General features: G+C 40.5%; 1 protein-coding gene and 1 long non-coding RNA gene across 3 annotated transcripts in view; one reads left to right on the top strand and one right to left on the bottom strand.

Annotated features, from left to right (window-relative positions):
* The window catches only part of LOC129011585 (uncharacterized), a 64536-nt gene that overhangs the window by 6833 nt on the left and 33910 nt on the right, over nt 1-23793 (bottom strand). Inside the window, exons 2-4 of one of the 2 annotated variants that reach the window (XR_008493368.2) lie at nt 14164-14313; nt 11770-12059; nt 10393-10776 (exon numbers count right to left, since the gene is read on the bottom strand). This is a non-coding gene — a long non-coding RNA (uncharacterized LOC129011585). Of the gene's footprint in view, nt 1-10267; nt 10777-11769; nt 12060-14163; nt 14314-23793 lie in introns of those variants that run through there. The other variant, XR_008493367.2, reaches the window with a different exon arrangement.
* The window catches only part of CPB2 (carboxypeptidase B2), a 53228-nt gene continuing 33559 nt past the window's right edge, over nt 4125-23793 (top strand). Inside the window, exons 1-2 of the mRNA XM_054446686.2 lie at nt 4125-4221; nt 21349-21424. Coding sequence (XP_054302661.1) covers nt 4148-4221; nt 21349-21424 — 150 coding nt within the window. The 5' untranslated portion in view covers nt 4125-4147. The remainder of the gene's footprint in view (nt 4222-21348; nt 21425-23793) is intronic.

Below are 23793 nucleotides of genomic sequence, written 5' to 3'. Positions count from 1 at the left end.
AGTATATGAAAAAGGATAAAAAGTGACCCATCTTCAAAAGAGAAAATGGTCAAAAGAACCAGATGCAGAGATTGCTCAAAGACAATCTTTGTTCATACATGTATGAACAAATGGGAAATGCAGCAGTGAAAAGTAAACTCTAAAAAAAAAATTCAAATAGAAGTGTCAGAAATGAAAAATATATCAGAAATAAAGACTTCTTTCAATGGGCTTATCAGCAAACTGGAACTGCTGGGAAAAGAATAAGTGAACTTGAAGCCAGATCAATAGAAAATATCCAGATTGAAACATAAGGAGAAAAAAGAGATAAGAAATAAAACAGACACACTCTAGTTATTATTGTTGTGAGGAAAAAAATTACTGCAAACTTATGGATGTAGACTTATACGTACAGAGCCAATGGATTTTTTCCAAAGATGGCAAAGCAATCCCATGGGAGAAAGAAAAGTGTTTTCAGGAAATGATGCTAAAACAATTGAATATTTATATGGAAAATTAAAGAACATCAATCCCTCCCTCACAACATACACAAAAATTAATTTGAGATGGATCATAAACCTAAAAGTCAAAACTATAAAGCTTCAAGAATATCTGCATGATCTTGAGTTAGACAAAACTCCTTAGACAAGACCCAGAAGGCACTAACCACTAAAGAAAAATTAATACATTGAACTCAGCAAAATTAAAAACTTTTGCTCTGCAAAAGACATCAATAAAAAATGGGGGAGCCGCAAAGTGTCAGAAAATATTGACAATGTATATGTCTGACAAAGGAGTTGTATCCTGAATATATAAATAACTCTCGCAAGTTAATAATAGAATGACAAACAACTAAATTTTCCAAAATGTTCAAAAGAATTTGACAGGCACTTCTCAAAGGAAGATATATTTACAATACATATATCTGACAAAGGACTGATGTCTAGAAAATGTGAATAACTCCTACAAATCAGTAATAAGACAAACTATCCAATTAACAACCAGGGAAATGATCCGAACAAACACTTCACTATATATATATATATTTAAACTCTAACTGTACACTTATGATCTGTGCATTTCACTGCATGTACCTTAATACAAAGGAAAAAAATGCTGCTCACTTTTACCTAGGACCAGTTTATAAGTAGCTGCTAGTTAGTATGAGACAGAGAAGTAACTACACCAGGAGTAACTAAGCCAATAATTAAGTCAAGTCATTGCTGTTTGGTGACTGCATCTTTGAAATCCACTCCAAAAACCAGTGTAAGACAGGGCTGTGGACTGGAAGCGCAAGGACTTCCTGGAGGCATGTGCCAAGCAGAGAGCATAGGTGAAGAGAGAAAGAAGTGAAAGACTTCCTACTTGAAGGAAGACTTCCTACTTAAAATGAGCCTGCAGACCAGAGTTCCAAATCACAGAAGAATTCAAATACCAATAAAGGCAGCTAACAAAATCAATACTCAGAACATGAATTCACCCAAACATAATTAACCTCATAAAGCAGTGCAACACCGACTTTAAAATAAGTATTCTGAGGATTCTCAATGAGAGATCTAAAGGAATCATATCCACTAAAAAATTGAAAAAAATCTTAAATGATATTTTAAAATACTGGTATAAAAACAAAATCGGTAAAATGCAAAAGAACCAGCTGTAAATGATTTATATAGTCATCGAGGTAATTATTTAAAACACCTCAACTGACTATGTAGTCTAAATTAGACTCAAAGAATGAATTAGTGGATTTGAAGATAGTGCTGAGAAACTCACCCAGAATACAGCATACAGAGACAAAGATGATGAGTTTTTAAAACATGAAAGGACAGTTACAAGACATGAAAGATAGATCAAGAAGCTCCAACAGGAGCCCCTACAGGGCACTAGCAGAGATACAATAGCTGAAGAAATAATAAAATGATTTTCCAGGACTGAAGAAATGTCTAAATCCTCGGATCAAAAGTACATCCTGTGTACTGAGCAAGATAATAAAAACTAAATCCACATCTAGACCAGAGTAATGGATCTGAGAAGCACCAAGGATAAAGATAATCCCTTAAAAGTCACCAAGGAGAAAGGACAGCTAAACTGCAAGGGAACAACAACTACCTGGGCAGCAGATTCCTACCATGCAACAGGAAATGTCAAACAACAATGACGCATCCGTCACACTCGAATATTACATTCAGCTAAACTAGTACTTGAAAGTGAAGGCAAAAGAAAGTTATCGTTAAAGATACAGAGCATAAAAGATTTTATCACCTGTAGACTTTTGCTATAGGAACTTTTAAAAGATTGCTTCAGCAATAAGAAATGTAATTTAAAATTTATTATTTTTTGTGCACTCTGCTTCTTTTGTATCCTGTTTCTGTTTCCCCAGAGAGGAAACAGGACATAAAATAAAGAAGAAACACAGATACAAAATAAGTAGCACAAAAATTCATAGAATTTATTAGCATATTTTAACTATTTTGACTGTTTATTTTAAAGTTAACTTTTACGTTAAAAAGATAACGTTAGTTTTTCTCTCTCTCCTTCAGTGTGATTATGTTATTCATTTGAAACTCAGGTTCATTTGTTTTTGTTTGTATTCTTTTTTAAAATTTATTTGTTTGCTTGTTTTAAGTACATATGGGAAAACAACATGGTTCTAAAATTCAGAGTAGTTCTAAAGTTCAGAACTATTCAAAAAACTTCACCCAAAGAAGCATCCCTCCCCGTCTCTTCTATCCTGTCTTTTCCACTGTGTTTCCACTCACCTCCTGTGGATAACCAGTCTCATTGATGTCTAGTCTATCCTTCTTGTGTTTCTATCTCCACAAATGAGCGGACACACACGTATTTTCTTATTTCTTCTTCTTTCTTATACAACAAGTGGTTACATGGAGGTCACCTTAATTCATTAAATATCATTCAATAGCTTTGAATCTCAAAAGGAAAAGTTTGAAATCTCAATCATTTTCTTCTGGCCAGGCATGGTGGCTCACACCTGTAATCCCAGCACTTTGGAAGGCAGAGGCGGGTGGATCTCCTGAGCTCAGGAGTTTGAGACCATGCAGGGCAACATGGTGTAACCCTGTCTCTACTAAAAATACAAAAAAAATTAACCGGGTGTGGTGGGGCACATCTCTAGTCCCAGCTACTTGGGAGGCTGAGGCAGGAGAATCACTTGAGCCCCAGAGGTGAAGGTTGCAGTGAGCCAAGATTGCACCTCTGCACTCCAGTTTGGGCTACAGAGTGAGACTCTGTCTCAAAAAAAAAAAAAAAAAAGAAAAAAAAAATCATTTTCTTCTCAGAAGTTAATTGTGGGCAGGCCGATTTATTTTGCAAATTTGCCAATTCTGACTTCAAGAACATTCAAGTGCATTAACCAATGGGAATGTAGGGGAAGAGGGCTCCACCCACTTACAGAGGGTAGGATATGGCCTCATACTAGACAAAATGTTATTCGATGCTACTTTCAAGATGATAGGGGATGGGCCTGGATTTAATTGATGGCTATCATGGTGACCTTTAAATAAATGAGATTCAAAGTGACCTGATGTCTGTACTGCTTGAACCAGCTTCCATGAAATAGTATTCCTATCGGGGGTGGGCCCATCATTCCATATGGTCAAGGAAACATCTTTTTGAACAGAGTTCCTGTAATCATCCTTACAAACTGCACTTCAACATTGGATTGGATTAGCCAGATTTGAGGAACTCACTTTTTATGTCTTCATAAATTTAAAATGTTGAAAAAGTCAGAGGCAAGGGAAGACATTTATACTACTTCATGGTAGATCTCCCTCAACATGGGCTATATATCCATTAGTCAATATTCTATAGCTATTGTTCTGCAACAAACCAGACAAGATCCTACTGTATTACTATCCTTTTATTCTTGGCCCTATCTTCCCCAAGGAGTTACACATTTTCTAGATAGTCTAAATTAAGAGCAACTCTCATCATACTCTTTTTGAGTGTTTAATTATCAAGCAACAGCCTAACTAAGCCAATAGTATTTCTCTTTTTGGGAGTAGAAATGGAAGCTAAGTTGATTGACCCACAGGAACAAGAGGGAACATGCCGTTATATTTTAACCAGTGTGTAAAGAAGGCTGTTATGCAATCAATGATCTGGGTTTTTCTCTTCAGAGAAATTTTTTGTACAGAAAATTGCTGTTGGGATGAAGCTTTGCAGCCTCGCAGTCGTTGTACCCATTGTTCTCTTCTATGAGCAGCATGTCTTCGCGTTTCAGAGGTAACCCAATAGAATCTTAGACTGTGGTGGGCCACTCTCCTCACTTATTTGCCTCATGTCGTGTCAAGTCAGTGCACTGAGCTGGTGGGCAAAATGGTAAACTTTGAAGGCCAGGTCTTTCAGAACTTTCCAAGTTGCCCTGACAAATAAGTAGACTTTAGCACAACGGGCTATCACTAAAGACAGGGTCTTTTTTCTTTCCTGGCTCTGGTTTTGTTATTGGGAGAACCTTGGATGATATGCATATCCAGTGACTATGGAGATTCAAGAAATTAAATCTTTTATAAACGTAACTATTTATACTCTAACTTGATGTATGATTCATATTCTTCCTGTCTTCACATAAAAAAAGTTAACTATGGATCATGTATTTTCCCCTTGTACGTGGAACATAGGAGGAAGAAGAGGGTGAAGTGTTAAATAGGAGGTTTGGATCATGCATGATTATTTAGCATGGAATATGAAAGGAAGAAGAGTTGTGTGATAAAGAACTATTACCTGATTCTTATTTTGCTTAGTAGATTCCCTTAGGATAAACTATCTAGAAGAACACAAATGAACTCATGCTATAGCACATGCAATGCATGGAGTGAATAGTTCCAGGGTACATGTAATGTAATTTATTAAGTAGTCAATTTTTAGGCTTTAAAACATTGATATTGTTTCCTTTGGAGTTATCTTATTTTTTCCCCTTTGTTTTGGTTCTGTGATCGCTTTCTCCTCCGATTATCTTTAAGACAGATCCCTCTCCTCATGTTAGTAAATGACCAAGAAAGAAGAGACGTAGGGCAAAGGAATATACCAGGGACAGGGAACATTCTACCACCAAAAAAATGTTCACAGTCATAAATAACCATAGGACAACGGTTTGGAAAATAGATCTTGACTTGTGAGCCTGAAGCTGTGTTTGTACATGATCACTGAACTGATTATAGTTGATTGATCTTCTTTTGTTCAATATGATTGTCTAATGTTGAGCAACAAATTCTATCATCAAATGATATTATTTTTGTTATTTAATTGACGTGGGGGTCAAGACTGCTGCAATGATCAGTGACTTATGTCTTTCTCTGTATTTTATTGGTGAATCATATGGTCAGGATTTCTAAGGTTCTTGCTAGTTCTAATATTCCATAAGTTGATGATTGGCTTCAGTTAAGGGAAAGGGGGAGAAGAGAAAAATTGGTATCAACATATCCAACTTGGCTACTGTACACAGTGGCAGTACCATTGACAGTTAGGGGAAAGGGAGGAAACCTCTGCTTATTTAGTGCCTGTGTTTGTGCCAGGCACTGAACTAGTCACTTAGAAATGTTATCTCTTTAAATGCATAAAATCCTACATGCTAGGAATCTTTACTGACATTTTACAAAGGAGGAAACTGAGCCTCAGGAAGAATAAATAATTGGCCCAAGATCAAACAGTAAGGGTAGAGCTTGGATTCAAACCCACTTTAGCCTCATTTCAACTCCATGCACTGCACAGCATTGCCTCTATAAAATCTGGAAATTAGGAAGAGAGCCAGTTTGAAGGGAGGTCAGATTTAGTCAAAGGGAGTTGGAGGCAGCAGTTGGTTTGGAAAGTAGCTTGGAAGAGAGGTTCGGGATTAGAGGTTCAGTCTCATGGTTCTCACCCACTAGCAGATCTAATCATGGCCTTGGCATCAGCCCAGTGCAATTATCCTCAGCTGGTTATTGCAGAGGTTGGTGGGCAGGTGGGCTCACCGCAGACCGCCATCTTGATCGTAGAGTAACCCAAACTCTTGGATAGGATAATCAATAGCAAAACACACCAAAAGCTTTAGCACATCTCTTCAAATGAGTACATGTATAGCAGCTTAGTGACACTAAATATAATGCAAATAAAAGAAGTAGCCAACAATAAAATAGTAAAAAAAAAGAGTGAGAACATATCTTCATGCGTGGGTTTTCTTACTATTTGTTGCTTCAGCTTATACTCTGAAATCTGACGGATACTTATGCTTGAAAAAAGGAATGAGAATGTGACTATATTTTAACCAAAGAATATCACATTAAAAATATTTAATACTTTTGTATACTGCGAGGGTCCCTTTGCAGGGGAGAGGAGGTAAGAGGACCTCAGTATTGTAGACAGATGAATATCTGAATCCTGGTTCCCATCCCTTCACTAGAAATAACATTGCAAATTACTCTTTCTGTGAGTAAAAATAAATTTTTTAACCAAATGTTTCTGCGCTCCACTTTTCCAGGAATGGCCTATTCCTGAAGCTAAAAAGGAAATCTAATTTCATTCAGGGCGACAGACTTTGATAAATTATTGCTGGGGTTGAGAATATCAACCCTTCTAAAAAAAAAAAAAAAAAAAAGCTAACAGTCTGGCTTTTTCTTAAAGCTGTTCTTTGTTGTTGTTTTTTTTTTTTGTCATAATCATTTTCCTACTAACAGTTTTTATTCATGCAGTTTCTTAGTGGCTGATTTGTAGGTTCATTTTGATAAATTTCATCAGTGAAATGCCCTGGAACAACAACAACAAGTTTTAAAGGCATAAATATCATATGCCAAAGAGAAAGGCAGCCAAAAAATCATGACTCCATATTCATTTGCTTTTAAAAGCCAAACACTATAAAGGGTAAAAATAAAATACTAGCAAGAATCTTTGTAAACAGAATCAGTAATTGTATTGTGCAGTGATTACCTAAATGCAGACTGCCAGCCCAGACTATTTGGAAAGAGGAAGTAAGAGACACTAGGAAGAAGACTTAGGAATTAGAGAGTGGAGGAGGGTTGAGGATAAAGGGCTTCTGAATTATTAATAGACCACAGGATGTGTTCCTCTGTTGACTTCACATATTATTTGGGTACCAGGAGACCAGTTTACTCTCTTTCACTTAGCTCCTACTGATGTATTGTTTTCATCTCAAAGAACAGGCCACCAGTGGCCTTAAAACACTGTAATGTGTGCAACAAAATTGCAGCCTTGGGCTATGTTCCATTGTTCAGAGACATCTTGCCAGCTTTTTAAATTCAAAATAATCTTTCAGAACGATGAAAGTGTGAACCCTCCCCTGTAAACCATAGCAGGAGATACACCCCAATGAACATAATCACATTCTCAGAAGGGAAGGAACAGAGGAAGTGTCGCATAGGTATTAAAAGCTCAGGACCTGGATTCAAGCCCCAGATCTGCTACTTATCACCCATGCAGGCTTGGGCAATTTGCTCGTCCCCTTTGAGTCTCACTTTACTTTTTGTGTAAAGTGACCTGTTACTTCACTGTGCTTGTACTTCTCATTCTATTTTTGGTGCAAGGCTGTTCTTTTTTCTCAAGTGGTTATTGTGTAAGTGCTATAATCGTATCATTCAGAGATGCAGTTGAAACACAGCTTTATTTTTTGTCTCTCATGGCCCCATGACATTTTGCATAGTGGGGTTATCTATCACTGCTCTTGCATGGAAAGTTAGAAAATTTCAAGGCTTTTTAGCCTGCTTTTAAGTGACAGTCCTTGGGTCCTGCTAAAAATACAAATAGCCTCAATTTAGAAATTAGAATGTCAGCTCCAACCAAGGTATCATTCAAATATCCCCATCTTTGTTGTTAAAAGAAAATCTCTAAAAGAATTATATTTAGCAAAGTTTAATTGAACAAAGAACAATTTTCTAATCAAGTAACCCTCAAAAACGAAAGAAGTTCAGAGAGTTCTGCTCAGCAAGGTGGGCAGGCAGCACTTATAAACAGCAAATGGAAATGAGGTCCAGAAGCAGCTTGAGTAGTTACAGGTGAGCAGTTGACTTACTGGGCATGGGCTGATCAGTTGGCCACATGGGATTGGCTGTAGCTTAGCTGCTGTGATTGGCTGAGACTCACCTCGTTAGTACAAAAAAAAAAATACTCCTAAGTTAGGTTGCAGTTTGTTATGTAGCGACTCAAGTTACGAGGCATCCTCAGACCAAATTTAGTTTAATTTAACATTATTTATAGGAAAACAACTGCCTCACCTCTTCCACACACACACCCCTCTTTTTCTTGTTAGTCTTTTTCTCGAGTTCTAACTTCTTAGAGTTGTGTGAGACATCTTTATTGGGGAAGCCTCTGGACCAGGACAGATGCTTCTTTGTCTAGGTTTTCACTTGCCACTCCATCCTTACCCCCTAAGAGTCTTGCTTCTACCTCTGGGCTCTTGCTGCTGAGAACCTTCCATCACTTTAGGTGGCCCTATTGGACGGCATCTAACATTAAGTGTTTCTTTTCATTTTAACTACTACTATCTAGCCAACTAGAGACCAGCCACATGCAGGTTTAGCTTTATCAGGAGAAGCCAGGCACCAGTCTTTGTGTCTATAAATTTGAGGAAACATCAAACTCTCTCATTATCTCCTGGAAGTCCCCCTACTAGGCTGAGGTCAGGGGAGTGCACCCCGAAACTTCATCCCTTTGGGAGGGTGGTGCTTTACAGAACCTTAACAACTTGCTAAAAGAAAAAAAAAATTTCACAAATCCTTTCCCTCTTTCCACTCTGACAGCTTTTTATATAGCCTGTCTATGACTAAGGGGAAGCAGTCATGAAAACAGTTTCCAAAAATAGAGTGATCTGACTGACCCTCATCCCATTACCTAACTCTGTTTTGTTAGCACTTTGCTCAAATTCTGCATAAGAAGAGTCTGTTCACTACAAACTGAACTTGGACCTATCAATAAATTTTTGGTGAATTTTTAACTTCATAATTTTACTCACTATTTCCTAACTTATGTTTTGAATTTCCTCAATTTTTTCTTCTTAAGAAAGAGGCCTCATTTGGATAATATACATTTTTGCCTTTATATTTTCTTTCTTTCTCTGCTTGTTGACTAATTTTTGTACTTTTCTCCTTCTTTAATACATTTTTTTAATTTAATACTGTCCACTCAGCATTTTTTGTTCATTATTTTCTTTCTTTATTTCTTTCTTTTGAGACCTAGTCATGCTCTCTTGCCCAGGCTGGAGTCCAGTGGTGTGATTTTGGCTCACTGTAACCTCCACCTGGTGGGTTCAAGTGATTCTCGTGCTTCAGCCTTCCGAGTAGCTGGGACTACAGGTGTGAGATACTACGCCAGGCTTATTTTTGTATTTTTAGTAAAGATAGGGTTTCACCATGTTGGTCAGGCTGGTCTTGAACTCCTGACCTCAGGTGACCCACCCGCCTCGGCCTCCCAAAGTGCTGGGATTACAGGCGTGAGCCACTGTGCCCGGCCCATTATTTTCAATATAATAGATAATCTACCATACTGCCTTGTGAGGATTAAATAAGAATACCTGTAAAGCACTTAGCACAATATCCAAGTTAGTAAATATCAGTAAAAAAGAAGAAAAGTCCCCCCAAACATATTATGTTCTAGTCAACACAAGACTTCCTCTACATGGACTTGAAATTCAGCTTCTGTTTAGATAATGGAGAGCTCATTGCTTGATAAGGTGTCCTATCTCATGGTTAGCTCAAATTGTTAGAAGTTCACACTGAAATTACAGTGATTTAGTGATATGAACCTCCACTTCTCTATACTTTACATGAAAAGGAAGCTTTGAGTTTGCCACATCTTTTGTTACAACTCCCAAAATCATGCCCAACCAACTTTTAAGTAAGGACCACAATCTTGACCCCAGCACTTAAGACCCTTAACAATCAGGTCCTACCCTGCCATTCGACCTGGCTTTATTTCCTGGTATGTCTCTATATAGGCCCCATATTTCTGCCCAGCTGGATCACTTCCCCTTCCTTGAGCTCTGATTTTACTTTTCTACTTGTGCACCTGCACTTATGATGTTTCATCTCCAATTCGTTTAGCAAAATTCTGCCTATGTTAGTCTTATACCATCTCATCTTCCCTTCACCTATTGAATCCTACTATCTCAGAAGTCGAACTCAGAATATCTCCATTCTCTGACTACCTAAGTCAAAAATGATATCTGACTTTGTATTTCTGTAGCAGAATATTTATACCACTCGCATTGTACTTTTAGTGTTTTATCTCACAGAATAGGCATTTGTATCAGTTGCAGGTTAGTTTCCCCAGGAAAGAGACTCTGAGATGAAGATTGCATGGAGGAAGTTTACTGGAAAGGAATCTCAGGATCAACATCTGTGGAGGAATGAAGGAAGAAGGCTTGGGCAGAGGAGAAACTGAACTGTGATGTAGTCACAACTATGGCCTCACCTGTTCCTGCAGAGAGCCTTGAGGCTGGGTTGGCCTGGTAAAGTTTTCCCAAATTGGGGCAAGCAGGCATGCCTTTGTAACCCCTGTTTATTAGTCAGTGGGTGTGGATTGTACCTTGGAGGAGGCATCATGTTGGGCAACACAGCTCTCTTCAGGCAAGGGCAAGTCCTAGAAAGGGACTCAGGTGAGAATGTCAGCTGCCAACCCTCCCAGAAGCTGAGGAAACAAAGAAGCTGAGGAAATAAGAGTTCATCCCTGGATGGAGATCTAGGCAGCAAAACGTGACATCTACTACAGTCCAACCCTTTGTGTCACTCAGGTCAATTTTCTTCATGAAATAAGCTTTGAGATCAACTCTTCTGGGATTTTGCTTGGTCCCTCTTCCTAAAGGAAATATACAAGAGGAACGTTAGTGAAATAAACTACAACCTTCACAGCTACAGCTAGTCTTGAGGCCATAACCAATACTTGTCATTCCTCTTCTCCCCTGCCCATTCTGTTTTCCCCTCACCCTTTGCTAGCACCTCTTCTACTCTAGGTGGTTTACCTGGTGAGACAACACAGACCCTCAACCCTCAACGATCTGAGTCATAGTCACTGGGCCCTCTTGGGCCATGGCTGCTGCAATTGTCTGTATACATCAAATTTGGACAAGGGAATATTACAGAACGCCTAAGCTGCATTCCAAACATATCCTTCCCTGCCACATTCAGTATGTAAGTGCAGTCCTCAATATCCTTCTGATTATTGGAGTCAATTACCCTTCCTGCACGGCTAGAAAACCCATGGTAACTCCTCTCCTTCCTGATAATCGATCAGCATGAAGAAACTGAAATGACTGGACAGTAACAACAGCTTTCAGTTTAGAGGAACTCTTCCTATGCTCTCTGGAAACCAGAACTTTTAAAAGTACAGAGTCCATATTTGTTGATTTAAAGTACTAATTCTCCGAGTGGATTACTTGGAGTGATGGTATATGGAAACACTCCAACTTGGTTCCTGGAACCATGTATACTACCTAGTAGGGACAAAGCACCATATGAGTATTGATTTAAAGTGTGTACTGGAGGATGTTGCCTTCCAAGTTAGCACCTCAATTGATCCTTCAACAAACCATTTTTATTTCAGTAAAAGGATAGCAGCAACTAGGTATTGTGGTATGTGAGAGGCTAAGTGGATTCCATGATAATGGACCCATTTCTGCAATTACCTTGTTGTAAAGTGGAGCCCATGATCTGATAGGATGTTATGTGAGATGTTGTATCAGTGGGTCAAACACCCCATAAGCCCTTGTATGGTGATGCTTGCCTGAGGCCCTACAGGCAGGTGAGATAAACCCATACCCAGAGTGGAAGAGGACAGATGTAGTCAACTTACCACCAAGTGACTAGCTGGTCTCTTTGAGGAATGGTGCTGATTCCGGGGCTCAACTTTGGTCTCCGTTGCTGGCAAATTAGACATGGGGCAGCAACAGTAGCTAGATCAGCCTTAATGAGAGGAGTCCGTGCTGCTGGAGCCATGCACACTTCATCTCTGCCATCAGGCTATTCTGTTCTAGTGCCCTTTGTGCCAGCATTGGGGTGGCTGTTGACACAGGCTGACTGACATCAACTGGCTGAGTCATTTGTTTATGCAGCTGTTTAATGTCTATTCTGTTGTGAGTGCTCCTGGTTAGGCATTAATAAGTGATACAAAGATCTTCACACTTTCTGCCCACTCTCATAGTTCCATTCACATCCCCCTTTCTCCAATCTCTTTGTCTCCAATCTGTCAAGATTTCTTCTTCCAGGTTCTTGAGGGGTTTTCCAGTCATGTCACTTGCCACTCTCCATGAATTCCTGCATATTCTAACACTGGAAACACCTTTTCCACCCAAGGTGTATGATGAGATGCAACACTGAAGCTCTGCCTATTTGGGACGATTTCCCTCTCTGCTCTCTTTCGGTCACCCGAGTGAGTCCATAATGCAGCACCACTTCACTTTTTTTTTTCTTTTTTGAGATGGAGTCTCCCTCTGTCACCCAGGCTAGAGTGCAGTGGCGCGATATCAGCTCACTACAACCTCTGCCTCCCGGGTTCAAGCAATCCTCCTGCCTCAGCCTCCCAAGTAGCTGCCATTACAGGTGCCCACCACCATGCCCAGCTAATTTTTTGTATTTTTAGTAGAGATGGGATTTCACCATATTGGCCAGGCTGGTCTCGAACTCCTGACCTCAGGTGATCCACCCGCCTCAGCCTCCCAAAGTGCTGGGATTACAAGCGTGAGCCACCGTGCCCAGCCCACTTCATTTTTTACTTGCACCCATGCACTATCAACTTGACTGTCCACGTATCAGACTTCTTCTTCCTACTTGTGTCAGTTATGATCCTCTGAGAAGCAGACACCAAGATGGGATTAGCTGTGCAAGAGGTGTGTTGAGGAAAATGCTTGGGTGCAAGAAATGGGGAGAGGGCTGGAGGAGGCTGGGAGAGCCATGAGACTGCAATGCAAACTTAACCCCTGCGGAGGAGAGAGGAAAGGAAGGAAGCAGGTAGGGAACATCTCAGGTCGTAGTGTAGTTCTAAGAAAGTTTTGGCAAAACCAACCAAGAGTCCTGGCCAGGTACGGTGGCTCACACCTGTAATCCCAGCACTTTGAGAGGCCGAGGTGGGTGGATTACCTGAGGTCAGGAGTTTGAGACCAGCCTTACCAATATGGTGAATCCCCGTTTTTACTAAAAATACAAAAATTAGCCGGGTGTGGTGGTGCGTGCCTGTAATCCCAGTTACTAGAGAGGCTGAGGCAGGAGAATCACTTGAACCCACGAGGCGGAAGTTGTAGTGAGCTGAGATTGCTCCATTGCACTCCAACCTGGGTGACAAGAGCAAAACTCTGTCTCAAAAAAAAAAAAAAAAAAAAGTCCTATAGCCAGAGTCACTCACCAGAAGAGTTTCCAGTTTTGTAGAAAGAGCCTCCCTTAGTATCCCCACCATACTCAGTTATTAGCTGCAAGCAGCCAGTGGGAAATGTGGTATTAGCACTAACACAGGGACAGATTTCAGAGCACAGTAGTTGGGGGCTTATATCAAGTACACATCTTGCAGCTGGAGAGTGAGAAAGTTAATTAAAGCTGAGGCAAGACTGTAAATATGCACTGGTGTCTGTCCCAAGTGGATGTTAACTGTTCTGATGCTTTTTCCGACTGGCATATCCAGCGCAATAGCTGAATACCATATGCCTGAGACTCTACCACAGCAAAGATGCCACATCAAGCACTATGGCTGCAATTGAGATTGTTGCTTGGTTGAGTTTGATTGTTTGCTGTCGTTTTCCAGGATCCATCTGTTTTTTGTGGGATCCAGATGGCAAATTAAATGTGGATTTGATGGGATCTACCATCCCTGCATCTTTTAGGTCTTTAAGGGTGGTACTGATACTTGTCATTTCCCCCCAAGGATGAATTTTTTTTTTAAATTTTGATATCTTGGCTGGGAGGTTGGGCAATTTCAGAGGTTTCCTTTTGGCTTTTCCCACTATGATAGCTCTTGTCTTGCAGTCAAGGAAACAATGTGGAGGTTCTGCCAACTACCTAGTATGTTCATGTCAATTATACATTTGGTGACCAGGGAAATAATGATGGGGGAGTCCATTGACATGGTGCACCCCCTATGAGCTAGTCTTAGGCTAGGACTCCAGATACCCAGGTTTCAAAATCAACTTGGATAGTGACCCTGCATCCAACACACCTGAAAATATTTGAGTATTACCCTTTCCCCAGGGTGCAGACTTACCTGAGGAAATTTCCATAGGTCTCTTTGGGAAAGGACTGAAGGAGTCATGATCTTTTTAGATTCTTTTTTTATACAGTTGCAGGGTCTTTCCTTGTGGGGACCTGACTCCTCCTTCAGGCAAGAAATTCTGGGTCTAAGAACAGCTCAGATCTGGAAAAGGGCAATGGATTATGACTTTTGATTAGGATAGCTGTCCTCAGCCTCTCTCATTATCCAGCCTTGATTTATTTTTATTGTAAAGATTGAGCAATCCTTTCGTTGGCTGCTCCTCTATCTTGCCCCTAAGAACTCTGTGTTCTCCTAACCGACTCCACAATTTTCTGAGGGTCATGGTCCTCTGGCTGCCACTCTGACCTTACTGCTTATTGTAATAACTGTGCCCAACTTGTTACTGGTGGTTAAGCCCTCCCGCCTGGCTTCTCTATATAGGGATCTTAACATCTCCATTGGTATCAGAGAGCTCAGTTCTGTAATGGCATGTCCTATAGTTAGCCCTCAGGATCTACTCCCATCTCGCCTCCTGGCCTTCAAGCCAATAACTTGGGGTAGTCACAACATAAGCTGGCTGTGAAAGTGCTGGGCATGTTAACAAAGGAAAGGGACTATACCCCAAAGGAGATGCACTCACCCATGCTACAGAATTTAACATTCTAGTTAGTTCCTTGAGAGGTGGTACAAACACGCTGCTAGGGTGGTTTTTGGAAGCTTGGAGAAAGTATGGCCTGCACCGTCTGAGCTAGAAATGTCAGAGCGAATGCGGCAGATGGTGAAAAAAGAGATCGAGCACACTAGAATAAAAATGCTATGTAAGGCTAGAAAACCCCCTGGGTGACTATGCTACTCCAAGAGCCCAGAGAACATTCTGTTTATGAAACCAATAAGGAATGTGCTGGTGAGATGAGAGGGTTACCAGCATCACTGAGAAGCTTGTTAGTGGCTTTTTCACAGTCAAAGGAGATTTTTCTTTAAATTTAATTTTCTTGAATAAATACAAGAATAAGAGTTCTTTTGGGTTTAAAAAGTAAATAATACAGAAAAGCATAAAATTAGGGAGAAAACACTAAAATTTCACCATCCTGGGAAAATATGAACATTTTTGTGATCATCCTTTCATACATTTCTCCATGTAGTTATATCTCCCTGTGTATAATTGTACATTAGTTGAATGTTGTATCTCCTACTGGTACTATAGAAACCTTTCTTTTAAAAAGAATCTCATTTATTCTTCCCCTGCCACTTACCCAAGCCTTCAATTGCCATTTTCCACCCTCCAAATCAAAGCTAACAATGTGTTGTTTATTTATGTATAATTTTCTCCTGGTTTTAACACATTTAATTTTTCTTTATCTTAGGTCTAACATTTTTTCCAAAAATAGGATCATATTTCATAAAGTTCTCCATATCTTGCTTCTCTCCCTTAATATGTCATTTAAAGCCCCCAAGTTAACTGTTATAAATCAAACTCATTTTTTATAATGACTGAAAAGCATTCTAGAATGTGGAGACACTACCAACATTCGACAATTCTGTTACTGCTGAGCATTCACATGGTTTTTAGGTTTTGTTACTATGAATAATGCCGTAATACATATCCTTGAACATACGTCTTTAATCATTGGTTTAATAGTTGATGCTAAACTTGTACCAGAAATTGACATAAAATTTCTCAGTCTAGCTACTTTTCCCCTCTTCTAATAATCAAGTCTCTCCGTAGACTTATTTCCAGAATTCAGAATATTTTACTCAGGATTTCCAAAATAAAGCCACCCTTCACCCTTGTTAAAGTTATCCTTGGTGGGTGCGGTGGCTCACGCCTGTAATCCCAGCACTTTGGGAGGCTGAGGCAGGTGGATTGCCTGAGGTCAGGAGTTCAAGACCAGCCTGACCAACACGGTGAAACCCCGTCTCTACTAAAAATACAAAAATTAGCCGGGCATGGTGGTGCACGCCTGCAATCCCAGCTACTCAGAAGGCTAAGGCAGGAGAATCGCTTGAACCCAGGAGGTGGAGGTTGCAGTGAGCCGAGATCACGCCATTGCACTCCAGCCTGGGTGACAGAGCGAGACTCCATCTCAAAAACAAACAAACAAACAAAAACAAAAACAAAAACAAATAAAATTATCCCTATAAATCACAGCTCAAATGTTACCTTTCTAACTTCTAATTGCCTACAAGATAAAGTCCAAATTTCTCAGCATGCATTCAAGACCTTCTCTAGGGGAGGACAAACATAACTTCCCACACTCATTTCTGTTTAGCTCCCGTTCTTCTCTTGCTTTAAACATCTGTATCCTATACTTGGCAACACTGAACAAGAGCCATTTTTCCAACAATGCCCTTTATCCCTTGCTATTGTGCCTTTACCCACTCTTAGACATTCTTATGCACCCAGACATCCCTTCTATGAAGCCTTTGCTAATAACGACAAACAGAAGTTATCATAACCTCTTTTGTGCTTTCAGAGCTATTGGTACATGGTTTTCTTAAATAAGATGATTTATTTGGAATATTTTTAGATTTACAGAAAAGTTGCCAATTGTAATACAACTGTATACCCCTCACCCAATATACCCTAGTGTTAATATTTTATATTATCATGATGTATTAGTAAAAACTGAGAACTCAACATTTTTATATTACTATTAACTAAACTCCAGACTTTTTTGGATTTCACCAGTTTTCCCACTAATGCACTTTTTCTGTTCCGAGATCTAATCCAGAACACCATGTTGCATTTAGTCAAAATGTTACTGTTGTCTAATGTCTTGAGTGCTGTTGTTCCATACATTTTGTCCAGGTTTTTAGTTATTTCATAAAGGAGGGTATAACTGGAAGCAAAGTCTAAGATTAGTTTTAAATAAAGCAAGAGGAAAGCATTTTTTCTAATTTAAAATATATCTATCATCATATTTCAAGGGCAATATTTGTTTGCAAATGAAAGAAAAATCTCGTTCAGTTAAAAAAAAAAGGGGGCTCCAAGCTGGCAAATGCCACCAACATAGCTTAATTTTAATTTAAATAAAATAGTTCTTGTGAGGTTACTCAGTGGTATACTGGAAACTCGAGAATGCCATTGCCGTTAACAGAGTCCACAATCCCTCACCTCACTGCTTCCTTTCTCTCCTTATCACTTACCTATAAAACTGGATGGAGAGCTGCAGAGATGAGGACATTTGCTAAGAAATTCTTTCTTTTCTAAGTGGTATGTGAAAATAAAGTAAATTCATGTTGAGTCACATTAATCTATTGCCTTGGCTGTGTAAGAATCACCAAGAATTCTCACAACCTTAGCAACAGTTGCAAAATAGAAATACAACAAAGCAAAGGTGAGAAAACCAACCAAGTGTCTGCTTTTTAAACAATCTATTGATATCATTCACCACATTAAGATATTAAGCCAGAAAACCCATATGCTCATCTTATATAAAGCATTTAAAATTCAAACCTATTCATCATAAAAACCCTTAACAAAGATCAAGGAGTTTTTTTAAACTGATAAAAGGCATCTACCAAAAATCTACAACAAGCATTCTAATGGTAAAATATTATAAGGTTTTTCTTAAAAATTAGGAATCATGCATTTTACCTCCACTTCTATTCAATGTTGTACTAGAGTCCAGGCAACACAGCAAGACAAAAAGGAAGGGGAAAAGGGGCTCTATAAGCACTGAAATTAAATAAGTAGAATGTATTAAAAGTACATTAAGTACATTAAAAGTAACGGCAAAATCTGCAATTACTTTTGCACCAACCTAATAGTATGTGCAGATATAATGATTACTTGCAAAGAGAAAAATCCCCCCAAATATCTATACGAAAATTATCAAAACTACCAAGGGAGCTGAATAGAAAATCAACATCAAAAATCATTTTTATTTCTATATCTCAGCAAAAAAGAGCTTAGAGGTGGCATGTTAAAAGTTATCATTTACTAACGAAAAGGCAAATTTGTTAGAAGAAACATGATTTAAAAATGTGCAGCTGGGCACGGTGGCTCACACCTGTAATCCCAGCACTTTGGGAGGCCGAGGCAGGTGGATCATGAGGTCAGGAGTTTGAGGCCAGCTTGACCAACATGGTGAAACCCCGTCTCTACTAAAAACACAAAAAATTAGCTGGGTGTGGTGGTGCGCACCTGTAATCCCAGCTACTCAGGAGGCTGAGGCAGGAAAATCGCTTGAACCAGGGAGGTGGAAATTGCAGTGAGCCAAGATGGCGCCACTGCACTTCAGCCTGGGCAAAAGAGCAAGACTCTATCTCAAAAAAAAAAAAAAAAAAAAAGTGCAACATCTTTATGGATAAAATTATAAAACTTTTGGAAAGGCATTAAAGAATAGACAAATAGGCTGTGTGCAGTGGCTCACACCTGTAATCCCAGCACTTTGGGAGGCTGAGGCGGGTGATCGTGAGGTCAGGAGTTCGAGACCAGCCTGACCAACATGGTGAAACCCCATCTCTACTCAAAAAAACAAAAATTAGCCAGGCATGGTGGTGTGCACCTGTAATCCCAGCTACTCAGGAGGCTGAGTCAGGAGAATTGCTTGAACCTGGGAGGCGGAGGTTGCAGTGAGCCAAGATTGTGCCATTGCACTCCTGCCTGGGTGACAGAGTGAGACTCCATCTCCAAAAAAAAAAAAAAAAAAAGAAACAAATAGACAAATTCACTCTATTTACTAATAATGACACTCAGAATCATTATTCTGTTCAGATATCTGTTCTTTCCAAATTATTAATCTATTGATCGAATATAATTCTAATGAAAATTTCATTTTTTTCATGAAACATAACAAGCTGATTTTTTAAAATTATGTGAAAAAGCAAAGGATCAAGGCAAGAGGCTTGTAAAAAAAAGAACTGGGCAGGGCAGAGAGGAAGCAAGAGTTTGTTCTCTAAGATATTAGGATGTAATATGAAGCTACCATCACTAAGATGAGTAGTATTGGCTCAAGGGTAGACAAATATATCAATAGAACATAACAGAGAACTAAGAAATAGAGCACATTATATTAGCAAGGGTAATCCTTGATTATGCTACAATCACTAATAAAACCTGAAATAGCTTTACTTAACACAATAAAGGGTTAATTCTGTCTTAGTCCGTTTGGGCAGTTATAACAAAAAATACCTTAAATAGTGTAGCTTATAAACAACAGAAATTTATCGCTCACGGTTCTGGAGGCTGGGAAGTTCAGGACAAAGCACCAGCTAATTCTTGTGTTTGGGGAGGGACTGTCTTCTGCATAGACAGCACCTTCCTGCTATGTATTCACATGGTGGAAGGGGGAGGGGATCTCTTTTTTAAGGTCACTAATCCCATTCATGAAGCCTCTCCCCTTGTGACCTAATCACCTCCCAAAACCCTCACCTCCTAATACCTTGGAGGTTAGGATTTCAACATAGGAATTTTGGGGGGACACAAACATTCAGATCAGAGCAATTTCTCACTCATAATACTAATTGATGAAGGTCATAAAACTCTCCCTGGTGCTCTCCTCCAGCTTGGAGATCTTGGCTGCTTCCATTATGCAACTCCACATTTGGGGCTCTTTGCTTCTGGCTGCAGGATGAGAGGGGGCACATGCACATGAAGACACACCTAATCTTAGGCACCTATAACACTCCCATGCATTCCCATTGGCAAAGCTCAGGCACCGGGTCTCAACTCAACCACACGGAAGGCTGGGTAATGAAGTTTTTCTGTCTGCGCAGGAAGAGGCAGTGGTGTTGATGAACCAACATTTTCTCTGCCAAACAATATGGAAACTTGATATATGACAAAATTGACATAGTGGATCCCTGGGAAAAATATCGATGATGTAAAAAATCATAATAATAAACAATGATAAGAAGAAAAAAAAAGAAGTCTATTTCTTCTTTACACTGCACCCAACCAAATAATTTTCCATTGAATTTAAAATTTAAATAAGAAGGACAGAAGAAGTATATGACAATATCTTTATATCCCAGATATCTAGAAAGATGTCTTAAACCACACAAACCTGAAAGGAAATGATTAAAAAAAAGCACATCATCAAGAAAGAGAGAAGACAAATTACAAACTACTAGAAGATATTTGCAATACATATAACTGACAAGAAATTAGTATTTAGAATACATAAAGAAATTGTACAAATTAACTATTACAAAAATACAAGTAAATTAGAAAAAAATGGGCAGGTGATCTGAATAAACATAACATATAAGCAAAAATATGAATGGCCAATAATCAAATATAAACAACTGTACTCCATTAATAAGTCAGAAAATGAAAATCAAAATCATGAGAAAATTTCATTTCATAAAAATTTAATTGGAAAAGTTGAAAAGTCAGAGAGCATCAGGTATTGGCAAGGAGGAAGAACAATAGGAAATCTTTTCCACTGCTACTGACAATATAAATTGATACAAAAAACTTGAGGACTGATATGACACTATCCTATGAAATTAAAACTGTGCATATCCCATGAAATGGCAATTCCACTTGTAAGAAAATGCTTTCACGTGTGAACTATGGCTAGCTACTTCAACACAGATGATAATCTTGAGAATACAATACTGAGTAAAAGAAAAACAAGATTCAGAAGAATACATATAGTATACCATTTTTATAAAGTTGAATCAGGCAAATCTAAGGGTATTGTTTCAGAATCCACACATACATGTGTTTAAAAATCCATGCTATAAAGAAAAACAAGGGAATGAGCAAAAGTCAAAATTTAAGGTAGAGGATACCTCTGGCGATGTGGCAAGGGGGTAGGGCAGAGAGGAGCACACAAGGATCTTCAGGATGTCAAGGAAGCTGGACTTTTTAAGTGGGGTGATGGGTTCACAGGCATTCATTTTATTGTGTAATTAAGTAGGATCAGCATAAATATTCCCTTATGCATCAAATATTTAATTTTAAAAATTAAAACACACATGCACGCACAAGAAAAAGGAAAGAAATAAATACTCTGTAAACTGACCCCCAGTCAAGAGAGCTTTTGATTTTGCAATTGCTTAGGAGCATAAAGACTGAGAGTATATGTTCTCTTACTACACTGAGTCTGTAGTGAGATCCTCTGTCTTAATAACATTTTAAATTTTGTTTCACTTTTGCAATTACCTAAAAGCTCCTCACAGTATAATATATTCCATCTTTACTCTTTATTTAATATCAAAATCCTCTTTTATTTTTTTCCCCAGTGGCCAAGTTCTAGCTGCTCTTCCTAGAACCTCTAGGCAAGTTCAAGTTCTACAGAATCTTACTACAACATATGAGGTAATTTCTCCCTAATTTATGTTTATATTGGTTTCACTTTGTATAAGCACTGGGTGTTGAGTTTCCTCCTGTATGTTGTCCGGCTTACATGTATCTGGTATGAACTCTTCTTCTCATAGTCTTCTCTCCCTTCTCATAATCACATGATTTTGTTGGTTCCTCAAATCAAAACTTCTTCACTTGTGCTATTGGCTTTCCAGCCCATTTCATAATAGTACCTTGGGATATAAAGTGTGCACTTACAAAGAGGCTACAATAACAGAAATTAAAATATTTATAAATAAAACCTTACTCATGAAACAATGGTTCTTAACCAAGGATGCACCAAAAACACATAGTACATTTATTAAAATTCTCACCCAGGGGCCCATCTCGACATAATGTCTAAGATGTAGAAAATTGACAAGAATTACAGAATATTAATGGCAGTGGCGGCCCATCTAGAGCGGCTGCTGCCATGGGGGAGGCACTGCTGCCATGGGGGAGGCACGGCTGGGGCTGTGCGCTCCACGGAGCCAGCAGAAGCCAGGAAGAGGTAAAAGTCCCGCCCCCTTCTGTGATGGCAGAGCGGCAGCCTCATGCTCCCCAGGCGCAGCTGCAGCTGCCCGCTGCAGCTACAGACCTGGACATCCCTGTGCTCTTGGGGGCCAGGAGCAGGCAGGAGCCCTGCCCTCCTGGGTGCAGCTGCGGCTGCCCAGCTGGGGTTGCAGACCCAGGCATTTCTTCACTCTCAGTGTTCTCAGAAGGCCCCCCATTCCCCTACAGACTCAGAAGTGCCTGCTCCCACTGTCTGGCCTCTCCGAGTTCCTGGTGCTCACTCCAATCTTGGAGCAAAATTGAGGCTGAGCCTAGGTGTTGTCACAACCTGGCTGGCTGTGTGCATGATCAGGGCAGTACTGACATGCTAGCCCCCTGCTGCCTCAGCCCCCTCTGGACTTTGGGTACTGACGAGCACAGGAGGGAAGCCAAGGGGGTTGCTGAGGGCATCTCGGCACTGGCCTGCAGGCCCCCTCAGCTGGAAAAGCCTGGGTGCCATAAATAGCCGTAGGAGGCAGACAGGATCCTAGGCAGAAAAGGGCGGGTCCCTGGTGAAGCCCCACCTTCAATCCCACCGCAGTGGGAACTGACAGTGAGTTTTCCGCACCCGCCCATGGCCACCCATGAACCAATCAGCACGCACTTCCTCCCATCTGAAGCCCATAGAAACCCCCCAGATTCAGCCAGACTCTTCTGGAGAGACATGGGGAGGACCAGCTGTAGAGAGGAGCCACCCACTCCAGGGTCTCCTCTCTGCTGAGAACTAACACTCATCAGGACAACCTGGCTGCAGAGAGGAGCTCCCCACTGCGAGTCTCCTCTGAGCTGTTCTTTTACTCAGTAAAGCTCCTCTTCACCTTGCTCACCCTCCGCTTGTCCACGTACCTCATTGTTCCTGGGCGCTGAACTTGCCAAATGGTGGAGCTGAAAGAGCTCTAACACAAACAGGGCTGAAACACGCCCCTAGCTTGCCACGTTGTGGGTGACAAGAAGGAGAGAAGAGCTGCAGCCTTTTGGGGAGCTCAGACCTAAGAGCTCCCCGAGGCAGGACTATGACACCCTCTTTAGGGCTCTGTGGTTCCTGACGTCTCCAAACTTCTGGGTGCCACCACCTTCCCCGGTGCCAGCCATGGAAGCTGCTTGTGGGACACCTGGTCCAGCCACAGCCTTGCAGGGAGCCGAAAGATGCCTACCCTGCCACAGCCAGCATGCCTCGCTGTGTGTAGTAGCTGGACCCCACCCCTGCTCACTCACACACCCCTCACCGCTCAGCTCGCCCTTGGCACGAATGAGACCCAAGCCAGTAGCACGAGATGAGTGCAGCCTGCCAGGCCGAGTGGGCTCAGCGGGCCTGAGCAAAACTTAGGCAAAGGCGCCACTGACCACAGAGGTTTCTGCTGGTGAAGCGACCCCAGGGATCCCGTAACAATACCATGGTAGAAAATGGATGGCTCCTTGTTTGTTACTGTTTTCCAAGAAGCAGAGGTCAAGATTAGACTGGAGGAGCAAGCGATGAGGGGAATGCTGTTGGAGGATAGAGGCGGGAGCTGGAGAAGGCAGGGAGCATCATCAGACCATGTCACAGCTCTGACACCTCTGCAGAAAGGGGAATTTTGTGTGGAGAATCTCAGATGGCAGGGCAGGTCCAAAGAAGGCTGGGCTAGGACAGTCTCAGTCTGGCAAGAATGGGCCTGCATTAACACTTCCACAGGGCTCAGTTACTGGCTGGCTGCAGCCCTGAGACCACATGGCCTCAGCTTCTAGTGGGTCACCAGGGCAGCCACTGAAAACACCAGCCAACTGTATTTCTCTCAACCGAAGAGCTAAATGGT

The sequence above is a fragment of the Pongo pygmaeus genome, chromosome 14 (assembly GCF_028885625.2).
Source record: "Pongo pygmaeus isolate AG05252 chromosome 14, NHGRI_mPonPyg2-v2.0_pri, whole genome shotgun sequence".
In the NCBI taxonomy this organism is placed as follows: domain Eukaryota; kingdom Metazoa; phylum Chordata; class Mammalia; order Primates; family Hominidae; genus Pongo; species Pongo pygmaeus.
This window is presented reverse-complemented; position numbering and strand designations above follow the sequence as displayed.